The sequence below is a fragment of the Ceratotherium simum genome, chromosome 13, assembly GCF_057802395.1.
Source record: "Ceratotherium simum simum isolate JZ-2026a chromosome 13, ASM5780239v1, whole genome shotgun sequence".
Taxonomy (NCBI): domain Eukaryota; kingdom Metazoa; phylum Chordata; class Mammalia; order Perissodactyla; family Rhinocerotidae; genus Ceratotherium; species Ceratotherium simum.
Genome location: NC_141912.1, coordinates 39,815,046 through 39,835,040, shown reverse-complemented (window position 1 = coordinate 39,835,040; position 19,995 = coordinate 39,815,046). Strand labels below are relative to the sequence as shown.

The 19,995-nt window shown below is 37.4% G+C and overlaps 1 protein-coding gene and 1 pseudogene across 1 annotated transcript in view; both read right to left on the bottom strand.

The window, feature by feature from the left end:
• Nucleotides 1–19,995, bottom strand: part of DNAH8 (dynein axonemal heavy chain 8) — a 290,688-nt gene that overhangs the window by 256,143 nt on the left and 14,550 nt on the right. The window contains exons 7-9 of the mRNA XM_014782746.2: nucleotides 13,904–14,011; nucleotides 9,238–9,339; nucleotides 2,858–3,004 (exon numbers count right to left, since the gene is read on the bottom strand). Of these exons, the coding sequence (XP_014638232.2) occupies nucleotides 2,858–3,004; nucleotides 9,238–9,339; nucleotides 13,904–14,011 (357 nt within the window). The remainder of the gene's footprint in view (nucleotides 1–2,857; nucleotides 3,005–9,237; nucleotides 9,340–13,903; nucleotides 14,012–19,995) is intronic.
• On the bottom strand, nucleotides 6,201–8,112 carry LOC106800858 (dnaJ homolog subfamily C member 2-like; annotated as a pseudogene).

Sequence of the window (19,995 nt, the reverse complement as noted above, 5' to 3'; positions counted from 1 at the left end):
CCTGACCAATGAGGCCTACTTTTTAATTTAACCCATGCCAATATCCTCCTGCCAGACCTGGTGGTCTAGTGGTTTCGATTCGATGTTCTCACCTCCATGACCTGGGATCATTTGCCAGTCAGGGTACCATATCACCAGTCTGTTGATTGTCATGCTGTGGAGACTGCCTGTTGCTGTGATGCTGAAAGCTATACCTCCAGTATTTCAAATACCAGCAGGGTCCCCCATGGTGGACAGGTTTCAGCAGAGCTGGCAGACTAAGACAGACTAGGAAGAAGGACCTAGCCACTCACTTCCAAAAAAATTGGCCGTGAATAGCAGCAGAGCATTGTTTGATATAGTGCCAAAAGGTGAGAGGATGGTGCAAAAAGGTGGGGCAGGGGTTCTGCTCTGCTGTACACAGGGTCGCTAGGAGTCAGAATCCACTCCACAGGCACTAACGACAACAACAAATATCTTTCTATTTGGACATTTGCCCCCAAGAAATTCCTACTGCCCACAAAACAGCCTCATACAACAGTTTCCTAGATATGGTACCAAAAGCACAAGCAACAAAAGAAAAACTTGATAAATTGGACTTTATCAAAATTAAAAACTATCATGCTTCAAAGAACACCATCAAGAAAGTGAAAAGATAACCCACAGAATGGGAGAAAATATTTGCAAATCCTATCTAATAAGAAACTTATACCCCAAATATGTAAAGAACTCATAACTCAACAATAAAAATACAAATAACTACTGGGAATCTATCCAACGAACCTGAAATCAACAATCCAAAGAGGCTTATGCACCCCTATGTTCATTGCAGCATTATTCACTATAGCCAAGAAGTGGAAGCAACCTAAGTGTCCCTCGACTGACGATTGGATCAAGAAAATGTGGTATATATATACAATGGAATACTACTCAGACATAAAAAAAGACAAAATTGTCCCATTTGCAACAACATGGATGGGCCTGGAGGGTATTATGTTAAGTGAAGTAAGCCAGAAAGAGAAACACAGACACTGTATGATCTCACTCATATGTGGAATATAAACCAACACATGGACAGAGAAAACTGTATTGTGGTTACCAGGGGCCATGAGGGTGGGGGGTAGGCACAAGGGGTTAAGGGAGACATATATATGGTGATGGACAAACAAAAATGTACAACCCAAAATTTCACAATGTTAAAAACTATTAAAACATCAATAAAAAAATACAAATAACTAAATTCAAAAGGATTTGAATAGAAATTTCTCCAAAGAAGAAATGTAAATGGACAATAAGCACTTGAAAAGATGCTCAACACTATTAGTCTTCAGAGAAATGCAAATCAAAACCACTCACCATTTCACCACCACTGGGATGGCTAAATTCAAAAAGATATAATAACAAGCATTGACAAGGATGTGGAGAAACTGGAACCCTCATACATTGCTTATGAGAATGCAAAATGATGCAACTACTTTAGAAAACAGTTTGGCAGTGACTATATGACCCAGCAATTCCACTCTTATGCACATACTCAAGAGAAATGACAACATATGTCCACACAAAAATGTGTACACAAATGTTCATAGCAGCATTATTCATAATAGCCAAAAAGTGGAAATAACCCAAATGTCCATCAACTAATGAATGGATAAATAAAATGTTGTGTATCCATACAATGGAATAGTATTCAGCAGTAAAAAAGAATGCTACAACACAGATGAACCTTGAAAACATTATGCTAAGTGAAAGAAGCCACTCACAAACGTCCACATATTATATGACTCCATTTACATGAAACGTCCAGAATAGGCAAATCTATAGAAACAGAAAGTAGATTAGTGGTTGCTTAGGGCAGGGTAGAGGGGAAAATGGGGTATGACTGCTAATGAGCACAGGGTTTCTTTCAGCAGGAATGAAATGTTCTAAAATTAGATTGTGGCAATGGTTGCACAGTTTTGTGAATATATAGAAAATATTGACTTGTACACTTTAAATGGGTGAATTGTATGGTATGTGAATTATATCTCAATAAAGCTGCTAAAGAAACAAACAAAAATAGCCCCATAGAAGTACGTATAAATGACCCACTCAGTCACATGTTCTCTTCATCACCTGTACTTTCCTATTCTGGCTGGATCAGGAGGTTACAAATAAACAATAGGCTTCTGGACATGTCTAGGAAATGCCCTTCAACCTGTGTAATGCCCCCACCAATTTCCAGCAAACAATGAGGAGGCTTCTAAATACTACCAGGACCTAGGGAGGTGGCAAAATGGTGGAAGCATGGAGAGGGTGATACCTAGATGATATCCTATAGACTGACTCCAAAAAACCTCTGGTATGGGCTGCTCTATATCCTCTGAAAAAATATTACTCCTCTCCAGCTAGTCCTAATAAATGAATCAAAGGTACAGAAGTTTCTAACCCACGTCTTTCCCACAAAGACAGCACAATGTTCACGTATACACCATATACACCAGCCTAGAAAGAGAAGGTGCCCACACATCCAGATAGGACACAAGCACTGGCTTCTGCCAGGTGTTGCAGGTATTTCATTCCACACTTTTTCTCACACTTTCCCTAACACAACAGTTAAGAGCAGAGGCTTTGAAGTTCAAGTTCCATAGGTGGAGGTAGAATTGAGGTCTTGAGAGAGGGGAAAGTTTGCAATAGCTTTTGTGTGACTGGCAGAAGACAGTAATGGCGAATGAAAAAATAAGTTATAATAAAATGCAGTGATTGGTGACTAATATTGGACGAGTCATATGAATAGTGAGACAAGATCTGGAACAATAATTCTCAACGGCGCTACACAAACTACAAAATAACCCCAGAAAGGTGTGGTTGAGGGTGGCTGTGCCTACATAATGCTCACCTTCTCCAATCTTTTGCAGAAAGCTTCAAATTTTCCAAATATATACATTTCTGAAACCTCAAAAGATTTCTCCCCTGAGGATTCTAAAATTTGTTTCCTTGTTTTGTGAAAAGATGTCTGATATTCCTTGAATAGAAAAATGCAATCCTATGAGAGAATTAAAAGAAGAGCAAGAAAGGGTAGTGAGGCATTTGTTCAGGAGTCAAAAATTCTTTCCTCATGCGGAACTGATCACACCAGCCCCTCAACAGGGTCTGTTGCTATTAGCATTAAAAATTCAAGTTCTCTGCCTATGCATTGAAAGGCCTGTGAAAATCAACATCGTTTTTTAAAATTTACAACATATTTTCATCTTCTTCATTCTCGTTATTTTCCCTTAACTCTTACCCTTATCAAAGTATGACATATACTACTTATTTTCACATTTTCATGGCTAATTAGAACTCCCAGGGGCCAGAAATTATCTATCAATTCTATCTATTATCAATTATATGTCTTATTCAGTTGGCATCTTTTAATCAGCATTCTTTAATACAGATATATAAAACATTAAGACTGTGAAATACTAGTTTATCATCCAACCATCATTTCTCCACAAGGAGATTATAAAGTCTTTAATGAGTGCATTGCTGAAATCCTAATATTTGACTATAGCTATACCAATGGCCAGTTCAACCAGGCTAGTGAACCTATAAGAAATAAAAAAGAGGACATTGTCACTAGGATCCAGTAGGAACTCATATGTCAAGCTAACAGAAAACCAAACCAGCTTAAAAAATAATGCTAAACTTTTTCAAGGCCACCAATGGCCAAGCCTAATCTTTATCGTAATGTCATCTTCCTGGGTCTGACTCCCCAGTTCCAGCTCTCTCTTCACCATATAAGGACCCTTGGGCCCACTTGGAGAATCCAGGATAGTCTCCCCATCCCAAGGTCAGCTGATTAGCAACCTCAACACCTTAATTCCCCCTTGACATTTAACATAACATATTGACAGATTCCAGAGCTTAGGATGCGGACATCTTTGAGAAGCCATTAGTCTACCTACCTCAGCCAGGAAATCAGAATTTCTGTGAGTGAGACTCAAGAATCTATATTTTTAACAAGTTTCCCAGGTGATTCCTATAAACACTCAGTTTTGTGAATAACTGGTCTGATACCTACTTCTAACTATGACACGTTCTCCCTCCTCTATCACAATCTCCAAAACAACATCATCACTCTCCTCGAGGTCACTGATTATTTTTCACTTATTCAACAAAAGTTTATCAGTGCCTACCGTGTGTTAGGAACTCCTTGAGATGCTAGGAATACAGATAAGACCCCTAGCCCCATGGAATATACCATCTGGTAGGAATTACTTTATATTACTCCCTCTTCACCAACCAATTCCTGTATGTCGGACAGACAAGGTCCTGAATAACAATTCTTCTCATTGCTTCCTCCAAATCATCTGAAAATTGTTCCTAAAAATTGTATAATAAAAGTTTTCCGAAAAAAAATTTCAGATGTAATAGAAATCAGGTTAAACTAGAATTCAGAAAGCCAAGCTTCCATTTCTAATTCAGTCAGTAAATGGCAAGTGACTTCGAGGATATTAAAAGACGTATGAGACTAAATTGCTAAATTCTATGTTAAGAGTTCTTGTTCCTGCCAATTGGCCAATTTTGGGGGAATGATTTCTGACTCTCACCCCCAAAATTAACCCTGGAGAAATTATAGAGGGAAACATGGAATCCAGCAAACGAAAGAAATGAGAAACTCCTAGGAGGGTGATGGATTGTTTTGAATCTGAGGATGGTGTAAGCAAGAGTGATTAAGAAAACGAAAAGAGAGAAGATAATATTATTAATGAATAAGGAGACATTACATAATAAGGCAAAGATTAGTAAGAGAATATTATCAACAATATGCCAATAAATTACAAATTTTAGACAAATTGAAGAAATTTCTCAAAAATATAAACTTACCAAAACTGACTCAAGAAGAAATAGAAAGAACAGTCAAATAACTAGTTTTTTTTAATGAAGCAATAATACATTTGTAAAGCACATATATAAGTGATTAACATCCAGAATATATAAAGAACCTCTATAACTCAATAAAAATAGAACAACCCAGTTCAAAAATGAGTAAAGGATTTAAATAGACATTTATCCAAAGAAGATATAAAAATGGTCAATAAGCACGTGAAAAGATGCTCAACAATCACTAGCCATTAGGGAAACGCAAATCAAAACACAATGAGATACCACTTCACATGCATTAGGATACCTATTATCAAAAAAAAAAAAAAGAAAAGAAAATAACAAGCATTGACAAGGATGTGGAGAAATTGGAACTCTCACGCATTGCTGGTGAGAATGTAAAATGGAACAGCCACTATGGAAAACAGTGCGGTGGTTCCTCAAAAAGTTAAACATAGGGTCTGGCCCCATGGCCTAGCAGCTAAGTTTGGCGTGCTTCACTTCAGCAGCCCGGGTTCAGTCCTCAGGCACAGACCTACACCACGCGTCAGCAGCCATGCTGTGGTGGTGACCCACATACAAAAGAGAGGAAGATTGGCACAGATGTTAGCTCAGGGCAAATCTTCCTCAGCAAAAGAAAAAGTTAAACATAGAATTACCATATGAGCCAGCAATTCCACTATTAGGTATATACCCAAAAGAACTAAAAACAGAGACTCAAAAAGATCATTGCACAGCAATGTTCATAGCAGCATTATTCACAATAGTCAAAAGGTAGTAACAACCCAAATGTCTACCAACAGATGAATGGATAAACAAAACGTGGTATATCCATACAATGGAATCCTTAGCCATAAGAAGGAATGAAATTCTGATACATGCTACAACATGCGTGAACCTTGAAAACACTATGCTAAGCGAAATAAGCCAGACACAAAAGGACAAATACTGTGTGATTCCACTTATATGAAGTACCTAGAATAGACAAATCCATGGAGACACAAGGTAGAACAGAGATTACCAGAGGATGGGGAGGGAGGAATAAGGAGTTATTGTTTAATGGATACAGATTTCAGATTGGGAAGATGAAAAATTTCTGGAAATGGATAGTGGTGATGGTTGCACAATTTTGTGAATGTATTTAACGCCACTGAACCATGCATTTAAAAATGGTTAAAATAGTAAATTTTATGTAATGTATATTTTACCACAATTTTAAATTTTTAATTATAATAAAAGGAAGTAATAATTTTAAAATCTTCCCACAGAAAACATCAAGCCAGGTGACTTACCAGAGGAGTTTTATCAGATTTTTTTTTGTACAGTATTTTCAGTTTTATTCTTAAAATGCACACACAACAAAGACTGTCATTAAGTCATTTCACGTTTCTAGTTGCATTCAGCACTTGTTCTTGAGCATCTTTCTCTGCTTTTACCATCTTAACAAGTTCCTTACGTCATTTCAGGTAGTCCTTTTTGGTCCTGCCAGATACTGTTTCTGCTATTTTTTCCCCATCTTTCAGGTATATTTACTGGATACATTTTCGAAGCTTGTTCCAAAAGCTTCCGTTTTTCTGTTGTCCTGGAGGTGAAATCTATGCACAGACTTTCAAATTGTTCTGAAGGTGTTGTATTGTTGGCTTGAGGCTCTACTCCACGTAACATGTCATCTTTTTGATGAGGGTCAAGTTTCTGGAGGCTCTTCTTTGCCAATAAAATCTTTGGCAGTTCTCTTGACTCCAGAAGAAGAATGTGTGTTCATGTAATTGGCAATAACTTCCCATCTTCGTTCCAGCAAGGAAGAGGCTCACAGCTCTAATTAGTAATTGTAGATCAGTTATCTTCTGACCAATTTCCACCTTCTTCTCTGCATTCTTAGATGTTTGTCACATACAAGCCTCAACTTCCTCTTCCTCTTTTCTAATTTGCTCATTGCTTTCTTCTACCAGTTTACCAAAGGGCCTTCCTACTTCTTTTGTAGAGGATGTATTTTATTTAAGGACCGTAAGCTTTTTCACTTCTCCCATCATTTTTACCTGCTCAATCTCCTTATCAGAAAAGTGATTCCGGGTCTTCCAACGAATTTCAAAGTTTTGCCTTTCTCTTTTTTTATGGAGATATAATTGACATATAACATTATATTCGTTTCAGGTGTACAACATAATGATTTGATATTGCCTTTCCCTTTCAACAGCTTTTTTTCTGGATATCTTTTTCCTCTTTTGCCAACAACACTTGTTGTCTAACTTCCTCTTCTTCTTTCTCCTTAGCTATCCAAGCAGCTTCTAATTCAGCTCATCTCTGGTTTTCTTTAGCCTCTTGCTCCTTCAGTTTTCCTTCTGCTTTAGCTTCCTTCTCTGCTTCTTTCTTGGCTTTTTCTTTTCCTTTGAATTTTTTTATCCTTGCATCACAGCTCTGTGCATTATCAACTGATGTTCTTACTCAGTTCACTTAGCCTTTTATTCTTTTTCGCCCTTGCTGCTCTGTTCTGCTTTTCAATTTCTCTCCTCTCATGGTGACATTCTGCTTTTTTTCCTCTTCATTTAAACAAGAAAATTCTCTCCAAGGATAGAAATTACGCCAGAAGGAATAAAATGCCTCTACATCTTCAAATGATGAACTCATATCACCAAGTTTAGGAACTTTTGTTTTTTTTTGTTTTTTTTTTTTTTTTTTTTTAAAGATTTTATTTATTTAATTTTTTCCCCCCAAAGCCCCAGTAGACAGTTGTATGTCATAGCTGCACATCCTTCTAGTTGCTGTATGTGGGACTCGGCCTCAGGATGGACGGAGAAGTGGTGCCTCTATGCGCACCCGGGATCCGAACCCGGGCCACCAGCATCGCAGCGCGCGCACTTAACCACCAAGCCACAGGGCCGGCCCAGAACTTTTGTTTTTTTATTTGACTATCTGGAATTTCGTTCCAACACGGGGAAAAACGCCCCCCAAAAAATTGTCCTTTGCTTCACTTTTAGAAGGAACTGAGTTATCAAAAGCAAGATCTACACCGTTAAATTCTCCTTTTTACACTGGACAGGACATTTCATAAGCTTTAGTTACACAAGTGAAGTAGTTATTATCTCCTTTTATCGGTTCACAGCTGCTCTCAGTGATGTTTTAAAACATTGCTTTATGAGTTGCTTTGGTCCGTCTCTGTGGAACTTTGTATCTTACATGGCCAAGTTCAAGAAACACACAATGATTCTGGTTCTTCCAGTCTTTGGGATCAAGTGTTTTTGGCATGAGAAACTATCCTAACTGCAAGTCTTCAACTTTTATTTCCTCTGACAACTTTTATTTCCTCTTTCTTATCCTCCAGTTCCAGAGGTCAGTGCATGGTAATGGCAGAGCTCAGGGCCAGCCCTGTGAGCACAGGGGTTCACGTCAGGGGTGGAGGGCACTGAGTGTCTTTCCTGGCTCTACCTCCCAGTCCCAGCCTCGTGTCTCGGCTCTACAAAGCCTAGGAATGAGTGCATGAAGACAGCCAACAACCACATCCTGATGGAGCCTTCCTCATGTCGTCATTTCGTTCATACTTTCAAAAAATAGATCACTTAAATTTTCTACAAACTTTTCCAGAGAATAGAAAAGGGGGGAATACTTCCTTCCCCCTCCCCCCACTCATTCTAAGACCCTAGTCTGACAAGGACAGTAAGAGAAAGGAAAATTACCGTCTATCTTCCTCATGAATATGGCTGCAAAAAATGTTAAACACAATTGTAGCAAACCGAATTTGAGTGTTCAAAAAAAGATAATTATACCATGACCAAGTTGAGTTTATCCTAAGGATACTAGGATAGTTTTATTTTAGAAAATCTAAAAATGTCATCCATCACATTAACACATGGAGGAGGAAAATCTTACAAGTATCTCAATAAATATGTGCAGAAAAAATTTATTTTAAATCCATTAGTAAATTTAAAAAATATCTCCTAGTACTAAAATGAAGAACAGGATTTCCTTAATCTAATCAAAGATATATTTAAAACATATGAAAGTATCAGACTTAATGGGGAAATGTTAGAAACATTCTCTTCCAAAAGAAAACCAAAATCTGGCGCCAACTATCACCACGTCCACCAAGGGTGTATGGTGGTCCTAGGCAACGCAAAAAGGCAAGAAAACGAAATTAACAGGGGCTGGAGTAAGAGGCGGGGGCCAGAGTATATGAAATAGACACACAAGAGGTGTCTGATACAGGCAGTCAAGGAGAAGATGAGGATTAAATCATGCCCTAAAAGGGGCACTAAATGTAAAAGGACGTAATAATTTTAATGAAGTTCTTTTTATATATACATGCTACTCTTTACAATGTTTTTTCAAAGTTAACACGTTTTGTGAATGAACAAAGTAAACAAAATTGGGCCAGATGGTGAAAGCTTTACTTTACGAAAATAGAAATACAATACAAACCTGAATTTTCTTTAGTACCACCGGTGTTTCCTGATCCCAAACGTGGTTAACTCCTCCATCAGTAATATATGCTTTACATGCTGTCACCATTTGATTTGTTACCTAAAATAAATGTAAGTACAAAATAACTATAGGCAAAGAGAGAAATAAAATTTATTTAAGTTTTTTTAAGTCACAAGCATAAAAATATGAGAAATAGTAAACTTATGGAATGAATTGATCACAGAATATAAAAAACAAAGAAATATACATTCCAGTCAAAACAAAGAAAACCCAAGGTCACATTTACCCACTGCATTTAAGTCAATGTCACTGGAGCCATAAATTTCAAAGTCAACTCTATTTTCCTCTTGTCTATTTCTCCTCTAATTAGGCCTTGATCCAGTCCAAGTGTGATTCTTCACCATTCTTTAACACGCAAACTAAATATAAAATTAACCACCTCTCACATCGCCCAAAATAGTGAAAAAAAAAAAACAAGATAGCTATTCAAATCCTCAGGAGGTTACATCAAGATAGCAGGCTGTCACACAGAAATTTTGGAGAATTCCTAAAATATGGAAAGCACACAGGATCAAATCTACAGAAAAAAAAGATTAGAGAAAGCCAGAACCCAGTTCTGAAGAAGCATACTATGAAGGTGGAACATTTACAGGAAATTTTCAAGACAGGAGACGATGTAAGGTGACCCTTGGTTGTGACCCTGCACATTGAATTTGGGGCAACTTGCACAGCAGGCAACAGTGACATAGACTGAAAGGACAAAGCCATGACTATGGACCACAGTCTTGGAGAGGTGTGGCTGTGCCCCAGGTAGCTACTGCACCCTAAGGGGACATATCAGAGAATCATCAGAGAATTCACATTCCCCTCCCAACAGTAAGTCACACCTATCCCCCACAGGAGACAGACTACAATAAACAGGATAGGAAAGCAAATTAGGAGACCCAAACACAAAGATGGGCAGACAACCAAGAATCATCACACAACTGAAGAAATCAAACATGGTTACAGAGGCATTAAACTCAATAAAGAGGAAATACAGAAAAGATACAAGTAAAATCTTTTAAAATATTTTTTGTTAACTAAATTAATTCAGGAGAAATATATGAGAGGTTTTTACAACATGAAAAGAAAACAACTAGAGAGCTTGGAATTTGAAATTTTTATCGTCAAAATAAGAGAATTCTATTGATGAACTGACTGACAATTGGACGTAAATGAAGAGCAAATAAGTGAGCTAAAAGGTCAAAGGACAAAGATGGAGCAAAAAAAAAGTTAGGAGAAATGGAAGTCAGATTCAAGGGGAGAGAATAAATTGAACAGGTGTGTAAGGAATAAACAAGGCAAAAGAGGAAAATTTCCCAGGAATGAAGAGTAATGAAAGTCTTTGGATTGAAACAACCAAGTGTGGGGGATCAGAATTGGTCATCCCAAAATGTGTCTCTTTGGTTAAGGACAAAAGACTCGGAAATAAACTTTGACCTTCCCCCTAACTGCCTAAAAGAAATTTAAGACAGAAGGCCTGTCCCCAGGACAAGCCATCACCGTAGATAACTCTGCGTATCAGTAGACTGTGAGGGTCCTTGCTAAGCCTATGCTTATCAAAGTCCTGTCTACCAAACATTTGCTTTTCCATTTCCATGTGAATTGCTTTCAACCCTTTGAAGTCCCAAACCACCACCCACAACATCCTCCTTTGTCTTTAGCTGAAGATGATATTTAAGGTGGCAGCTTTAGCCATTCTGGCGAGTTACTCAGTTTTCCTAGGTTTCTCCCATGTATACATGTTATTAAACTTTGTTTGATTTTCTCCTGTTATTCTGTCTCATGTCAACTTAATTTGTAGCCCAGCCAGAAAGGACTCACAGTGGGTAGAGGAAAGTCTTCCTCTCCTTCAGTTTGGCGATGAGGATGGGATAAAAAATTCACTGGCTGGATGCTCTTCATTCCTGGACTACTGCAGCTGAGAGATCCTGGACTCCTGACAAGAGCCAGCAGGAGGTAAGAGTTCTTACCACGTCAGTCTCCCGGATCTCTGCCTGCCGGGTCCAATGGAAGCGAGAGCAGTGAGGTTTTCTTCCTTTTCTAAATTTAGATTAGCAGGAGAAAATATTGGTGAAGCTAGCTTCTTGGACTCAGAGATTCCGGGAAATTTGGTTTGAGTACTCGTTGGTTTATTGATCTTTTTCCTCCCAGAGATGGTCACTACTTTTCCTTGTTCTGTCTTCTGTGTCATTAGTCATCAAAAGAAAAAACCATAGGGCAAGACAAAGGCATCACTATAAGCCTATTGTCTGGGCCGGTCCCGCAGTAAACTTTCCCATGGATTATGACGGTTTTTTTTTTCTTTTGTCTTGTTCTGCGTCTTGAGAGCTTGGCTTTGTGACCTCTTCGGTCTTCGCCATCCAGAGGATGCACATACTGGCATACATCTTGGCAGCCAGTCAAATAGACTGGGTTCTGAGATGTACTCTCTTTGTCCAGCTGTGTCAGCTCTCAGGGGAGTTTGTCATATGGGGTCCCAACTGCTTTCATTAGGGGCCTTTGTCATTTCAACCTTGGTTGCTTGTTAGTGAACTCTGCCTGTGCAATGAAGGCCTTTGCCTTCTTAGACTATTTTTGGGAGTGAACTTTCTGGATCTTGTGAGGGCTGCACCTTTTTGCACTCTGTTTTGGGGATGCCTCTTGTGTCCATGGTTAAGCTGTAAAAGGCTTATTGGTTGGAGTCTCTATTAAGATCCTACTCATCAATGTGGCCAGAAAAAAACTTTGAGAGCTCTCGTCATAATTGTTTTATTAGTACCTATAAAAAGACTAAATTAAAAAGAAAATACAGGGCCGGCCCCGTGGCTTAGCGGTTAAGTGCGTGCGCTCCGCTACTGGCGGCCCTGGTTCGGATCCTGGGCGCGCACCAAGGCACTGCTTCTCCAGCCATGCTGAGGTCGCGTCCCACATACAGCAACTAGAAGGATGTGCAGCTATGACATACAGCTATCTACTGGGGCTTTGGAGGAAAAATAAATAAATAAAATTATTAAAAAAAAAAAGAAAATACAAAACAATAATGATTAGCATAAAGACCCTGACTCAGGCTACAATTAAACTGAAAAAATGGAAAAGTACAAGTATTGATAAGATTATAAAGGTTAGAATGTTTGAGCTAATTTTATGTAAAGAGGTTATATCAACTTTGTCTGAATGGGTTTTGAAAATGCACATTATGTCTGGCTGTGAATGCTTCCTCTATCCAAAATTATAAGACCAAGACCTATTGATAAAGTCCTAATGAAAACTGTGATTAGAGGTATAAGAGTTGATGGAATTAAGTGATTACATATCTTTTGCATGATTGTATTATAAATTGTACTGTGGAGATAGACATTGTGTCTCACTGGGAACGTTTCCCTTGCTTGATTGTAAGACAGCATATAAATCTGCCCTTCAGACAATGTTAATTAAACATACTAAAGAGAAGTCAATAGGGTTGCCTCATCCCCCACACTAGCAAGTATAGAACAAGATTAATATAGAAAGAACCACATCACTTTGAAATTTTAGAAGTTCAAGGATAAAGAAAAAAATGCTAAAAGCTTCCTGGGAGAATAAAACAGGTTTCCTACAAAGGAAAAACAACCCTATTAGCATCAAATTTCTCATCAACAATACTGGATAGTAGACAAGAATATCTTCAAAGTACCAGGAGAAAATTATATTGAACTTAGAATCCCAGTCAAACTAATATTTGAGTGGTAGGACAAATTGAACTATCAGACATGCAGGAATTCAGGAAGTTTACCACACACGGACCTTGTTTGAAAGAATTACTCGAGAATTTTCTTCAGCAAAAGAAATAGTGAATCTAGGATGGAGGAAGATACAGAAATCACAAAACAGAGGTGATCAAAGAAACTAACAATACTTAGATTTTAGTCTGAATACTTGTTGATTCATAATGTTGAAAAAATATTAACAATAATATGGAACTAGAAATCTCAACATGGGATGTACACAGCAAGGAGAGAGACAGGCGACAGGGAAGAATCCTAAGGTTCTCGCCTCTTTTAGGACATAATGATTTAATCTATCCTTTGATTTAAAAAAAAAAAGTTGAAATATGCCTGTTACTTTGTGTATTTATGTTTGCTTGAGTCATTTACAAAGAAATTCTATTCATGTGTTTCTTGGATGATTTTCCAGATTATTTAAAATAATAACCATACAGCACTACGCAGGAAGATTTTACACAAAGCACAGTGCTGTTGGGAGTAGCTAAAGAAGCATTGTTAATAGTGGACACAATTCTTAGCTCTTAAGCAAAACTATTTGGAATGAATAAATTAGAAAACCACTAGCTACATTTAAACAAAAAGGCTGAGGGCCTACCTCTAACAAGGATAAAGGTATCCGTTTCAATCAGGTATCATTTCAACCAAACATATTATTGCTCTCAACTCATTATACTACCTTTATTTAGAGGTCTGTGGAAGGTATTAGCTACAACTGACTCCAGTCAACACCTTTCTTTTCTAGTCCACTGGAAGCACTAAAATCCAGAACTCAGAGAGGCGCCCACACTTCCCATTTCCCCTCTCTGACTCAGAGGGAAAACACTGTCAACTTTTTCACATGGTCACATGTGTGATTTCTTCCCTTGGAAACTCACCTTGATAAACAATGAGGTCATTCTCTCTGAGGTATTATAATATCTTGACACACCGTGAATCATCCTGATGGCATTAATCAAATTTTGTATTCCATGTGCCATGGAAACCTAAAATTTAAATATATTAAATGAATTCCATCATGTGTTTATAGTTTCAATAGCCAATATCCTACGGCTTATTCAAAACTCTAAATATATATAAAATTGTATAACATTTTAATCTTAAAGTCAAATTTTACTAAGTGCAACATGGTATCCTAGATTGGATCCTGGAACAGAAAAAAGGATTAGTTTTGACAAATGTATCAAGGCAACGCAAGATATTAAAAGGGGAAACTGGGTGAAGAGAATTCTGTGCTACCATTGCAATTTTTCTGTATACATCTAAACTTAAAAGTTTGTTTGAAAATAAAATTTTAGAGGTGAAAGTCATTTTAAAGACTACTAGTTGAAGCTGCTCTTTTTAAAGATAAAGAAACTGATACCTTCAGATGTAAAGTGACTTACTTATGGTCAGAAAGCTGGTTAAAAGCAAAGATCAGACTAGAACTCATTTTCACCTAATTCAATTCAGCAAACCTACTAAGCGCCTTTAGGTTCTGAGGATACTGGGAGAAATGCAAATATAAGGAATCTATTCTGGAGGAGGTTACAGCAGACCGGAAGGGACACACACAAACAAGTGAAACAAATAGAACAGTGCAGAGCAAAGCAGAACAAGAGCAACTGGGATACAAAAGAATCGCTAATATATACTGAATGCCTAGTGCCAGGCACTAGGTAAGCACTTCACACATCATCTTAATATATGCTGACAGCAAACATTTAAGGTATTTTCATTTCATCAGATCTAAAACATCACTGATTATAAGATTGCATAGTTCTTTTTTGTGTGTGTGTGAGGAGATCAGCCCTGTGCTAACGTCTGCCAATCCTCCTCTTTTTTTTTTTTTTTGCTGAGGAAGACTGGCCCTGGGCTAACATCGTGCCCATCTTCCTCCACTTTATATGGGACGCCTCCACAGCACGGCCTGCCAAGCAGTGCGTTGGTGCTCACCCGGGATTCGAACCGGAGAACCCCTGGCCACCACAGCAGAGCGCGCACACCTAACCTCTTGCGCCACTGGGCCAGCCCAAGATTGCACAGTTCTTTATGTGCTACTGAGAAAGGGAAAAAAATGCCCAAGATGGGGAGTCTAACTCCCACAGAAAACTAAGCCCCCAACGGGCTACACCCCTTCTGTGAAGACAAGCATGAAATAAACAAGCCATGGAGAAAAGATAGAACACAACTTCCATGTCCCAATTCTGCTCCTTGGGGAGGAGGGGAAATAAACTCCACTGAGAATGTGTACCACAAGCTGGTACTCACTCACTGCAGTCTGAATTCACACCAATGGTACCAAAAACAAACAAAACAAACACTATCCCTCAAGGAGAGAACTAATAATTTAAAATAGTGTCAAGTCACGTCCACAATGATTCATAAAACTCAACGGACTGTAAGGTGTGCTCTGAGTACAGAGATGTTAAAATGTGTGTCTTAGAATCTATAAAATAACGTATTATGATGATTCTCATTTTTCAAATGAGAAAATAGAGAGATAGGGACGTTAAGTGCCTTGTCCAAGGTCCCACAGCTGCAACATAACCATAGTTATGGGCCTGAGATTTTGAGAACCTGCTTTTAACCAGGATGTAAATCACGATGGAAGGACAGATAAGGTCAGTGGCATTCCTGCCCTCAAGGAGTTAGGACAATATAAAATGTATAAAGAGATTTTTTTAATGGTGATGGATTAAATAAAACAGGGAAGAACAACTACTGATTTGTGTACCATATGTCCTAGGTATGAGGTGTAACTATGACATAATTAAATCAATTTTATGTGGCTTATGGAAATTGACATCATTACTTTGTAGTTAACCTTGCATGTCAATTCATATTATATGTTATCTGTAGATCAAAAAGATTCTAATAAAAATATGCCTAGAAGGAGTGCCTTCCACCCTCAGTAAGGCAAGTTTATAAAGTACCCCTAACACCAATGAAGAAGGCTTAGGGATAGTATCAAATGCGTCCATCAGGAAAAGCCCCTTTATCCAAATTTTAATCATCATTATTTAAAATAGTAGCTCCTTGAGTATGCAGTTCTTACCTATCTATACATAGTGTTCAGACATTTTATATGTGAAATATATAATTGTATATATGCCTAAAGCACAATACCAGGATGATGAAAAGAAGCATTAAACACAAAATTCATAAACTTTATCAATGAGAAATGGAAGCATGAGTCCTCTGCACTTTTTCCTGCTCAAATAACAGTTACAAATTAAACAAAAATTGCTGGTTGCTTTTAATGAGAATAAAGAAAATGAGAAAAAAAGAATTTGTGAAACTATAGAAATTGTGAGTGTATGAGGCGGAAGAAATTATATGACTCAACACTATTAGCAATTCTTTAATTTCAAAAGATAACATTTGAAACGTTCCTACACCAGAGAATATAAAAAGCTCAACAACAGCAAAATACTGTTACTAATAATAAGGTACATCCACGGCTAGAGCAATTGAACAAAGTTTTTTAAATAACTAGCATGAAAAGAACACCAGAACTAAACGATTTGAAAATTATATGAATTTAAACAAGTCTTTTGAACCAAGAAGTTGAAATTAGTATACCTTAAATTTTAGAGGTCTTTATAACAATAAAAAGCATTTTATCTTTCAAGTTTACTTTTTGTAATGAAAAGCTTTAAATACATAGAAAAGTACAGAGACTATAATGACCACGTATATCCATTACTAGATTTGACAAATGTTAACATTTTGCTCTATTCACTTCATCTATTATTTTTTACATCAAGAGCTACTTGCAGGTAGTCCTTCTAGAGGAGTCTTTAGGTATATGTGTATTTAATATCTGCATCTTCAACTCTTGTAAGTAACCCCAACTTTTCTTATACATAAATTTTAAATGCACATGTTTTAAGCTAGAGAATCAAGTCACTGAGCTACTGAGTGAGCCAGGCACAGGCCGTATTTCTCTATCACCATACAATTTGGTTTTCTTTACTCCTGATCATACACAGAAACACCTAAACAGTGAGATAAAGTTTCTTATGTGAAACAAATTTTAAATATTCCCAACAGAAGTCCACTTGCTGGTGCTAGGGATAGAAGTGAACAGAGAGTAAAGTTTTAAAAAGTCATAATTCTTTCCAAATAACAACTAGTTTTAAATAAATTAAAGTCCATCATCTTATCATGGAATCAATCAAAAGACTATGTCTGAAAAGTCTTCCTATCTTCTCTCATGGTGCTTCCTGATGGATGATGGATTCCCACACGGCAGTAAGAATTGCACCTGCCCACGACTCTCAACCCCACATCTTTCCCTCCCCATCCACATTAAACTCGTTGGTTACTGGTGCCCTCTTGGGATGGGTATAAACTGCCCCTACACGTCCCTCTTCTCTAAATCTAAGTGAAATGAGATATAGACTCTTCCCCTTTCCCTGCCTCTAGGATGAATCTAGCATTTGCCCCCAAAAGTTTGGTCAACCAAGCCATATGGTCAATGGTGTCATTTATGTGGAGGATTTGACTATCTCTTCAAAAACCAGACTGGAGAACGCTGAACATGTGTATCAGACACTAATATAAATTATTCTGAGAGCATTTTAACTTAGAGAACACCATGAAGAAGCCGCAGAGTGAAGTGGGAAAAAAATACAACTCATAACACCAAAGAGTGCTGGACTCACATTTGGTCCCATTACTTACAGTTGTAGAAATGCTCAAACAAGGTCTCCTAATCTTTAAAATGAGGATCGTTTGCAAACAGAATGAAAATGTTTCCAGAAATGGAAACTATGTAGTACCATAAAAGGCTAGGGATTCTCAAGACTGTAGTCGTCTTTAAAAATACAACTGTCTGGGCAAGTCTCCTGCCTAACAGTGACCCACAAAAAAGGCAACACCCAGTCAAAACTGGGAAACACTGCCCTAAGTTCTCAACAAATACTAGTTCCCTTGACTTCTCTCTATCTAAAGAAAGGATAGTTTTCTTTAATTTTCATATTTCATAGGAAATATTATGAAATGCCAGATAATCTATGAATAAAAATTAAAACAAACTTTAGAAAAATAAAAGCAAATGGGAGTGCTAATATGTTCTTCAAAGGAACTCTACAGAACTATTATGAGAAAAGTAGGCTAGAAACTAGAAGATGGGTCCCGTCCTGCATCACTGATTACCTGAGTGATGCTGGCCAAGTCACTATGCCTTGATGAGTTTTGGTTTCCTAATCTGTAAACTGGGAAATATCTAGGCAGCTTCTAAGACGGCCCCCCAAAATGCTCACCCTCGTGGTATTCATATCCTTCTATAATCTCCTTCTCCTGAGTGTTCACTGGCCTTCCTGGCTTGCTTCTAACGAACAGAATACCACAGAAGTGATGTGATGTCACTTGTGAGATTAGTTTACAAAAAGACGGTGGCTTCCAACTTGGGCACTCTCCTATTTTTTTTTTTAAGTCAATATTACTTTATTTAGATCAATTTCCTTGGCCACTAAAACATTTTTCTAAAAACAATACAGTTAGTTAACACCTCCATCATCTCACATAATTACCATTTTTTGTGTGTGGTGAGAAAATTTAAGATTTACTCTTTTAGCAACTTTAAAATATATAATACAGTATTGTTAACTATAGCCACCATGTTGTATGTTCGATCCCCCCAAATTATTCATCTTATCATGATTAGTGATGTTGAGCATCTTTTCTTGTACCTGTGGACTGTGTGTATGTCTTCTTTGGAAAAGTATCTATTCAGTTCCTCTGCCCATTTTTTATTGGATTGTTTGTTTTTTTGCTATTGAGTTGTATGAGTTCCTTATATATTTTAGATATTAACCTCTTACTAGATATGTGGTTTGCAGATATTTTCTCCCATTCCATAGGTTGCTTTCATTTTGTTGATTGTTTCTTTTGCTGTGCAGAAGCTTTTTAGTTTGATGTAGTCCCATTTGTTGATTTTTGCTTTTCTTGCTTGTGATTTTGGTATCATGTCCAAAAAATTGCCAAGACCAATGTCAAGGAGCTTTTTCCGTATGTTTTCTTCTAGGAGTTTGAGAGTTTCAGGTCTTACATTTAAGTTTTTAATCCCTTTTGAGTTATTTTTTGTGTATAAGATGGGGGTTCAATTTCATTCTTCTACATGTGATTATCCAGTTCTCCCAACACCATTTATTAAAGAAATTATCCTTTCCTCACTGGATATTCTTGGCTCCCTGTCAAAGTGTAGTTAACCATACATGCAAGGGTTTATTTCTGGGCTTTCAATTCTGTTCCATTGGTCTATGTGTCTGTTTTTATGCCAGTATCATACTGTTTTGATTACTATAGCTGTGTAGCATAGTTTGAAATCAGGAAGAGTGTTGCCTCCAGCTTTGTTTGTCTTTCTAAGGTTATTGGAGTCTTTTGTGGTTCCATGCAAATTTTAGGATTCTTCTATTATTGTGAAAAATTTCATTGGAATTTTAATAGGAATTGCATTGAATCTATAGATGGCTTTGTGTAGTATGGACATTTTAATAATATTCACTCTTCCAATCTATCAACATGGAATATCTTTCCACTTGTTCATGTCTTCTTCCGTTTCTTTCATCAAAGTCTTATAGTTTTCAGTGTGTAGAACTTTCACCTCCTTGGTTAAATTATTCTTAAGTATTTTATTGGTTTTGATGCTACTGTAAATGAGACCTTTTGTCTTTTTCAGATGTTTCATTGTTAGTGTATAGAAACCCAACAGATTTCTGTATGCTGATTTTGTATCCTGCAGTTTTACTGAATTCATTGATTAGTTCTAACAGTTTTTTTTGGTGGCATCTTTAGAGTTTTCTATATATAATATCATATCTGCAAACAGAGACAATTTTACTTCTTCAATTCTGATTTTGATGCCTTTTATTACTTTTTCTTGCCTAACTGCTCTGACTAGGACTTCCAGTACTATGTTGAACAGGAGTGGTGGGAGTGGGCACCCTTGTGTTGCTCCTGATCTTAGAGGAAAAGCTTTCAA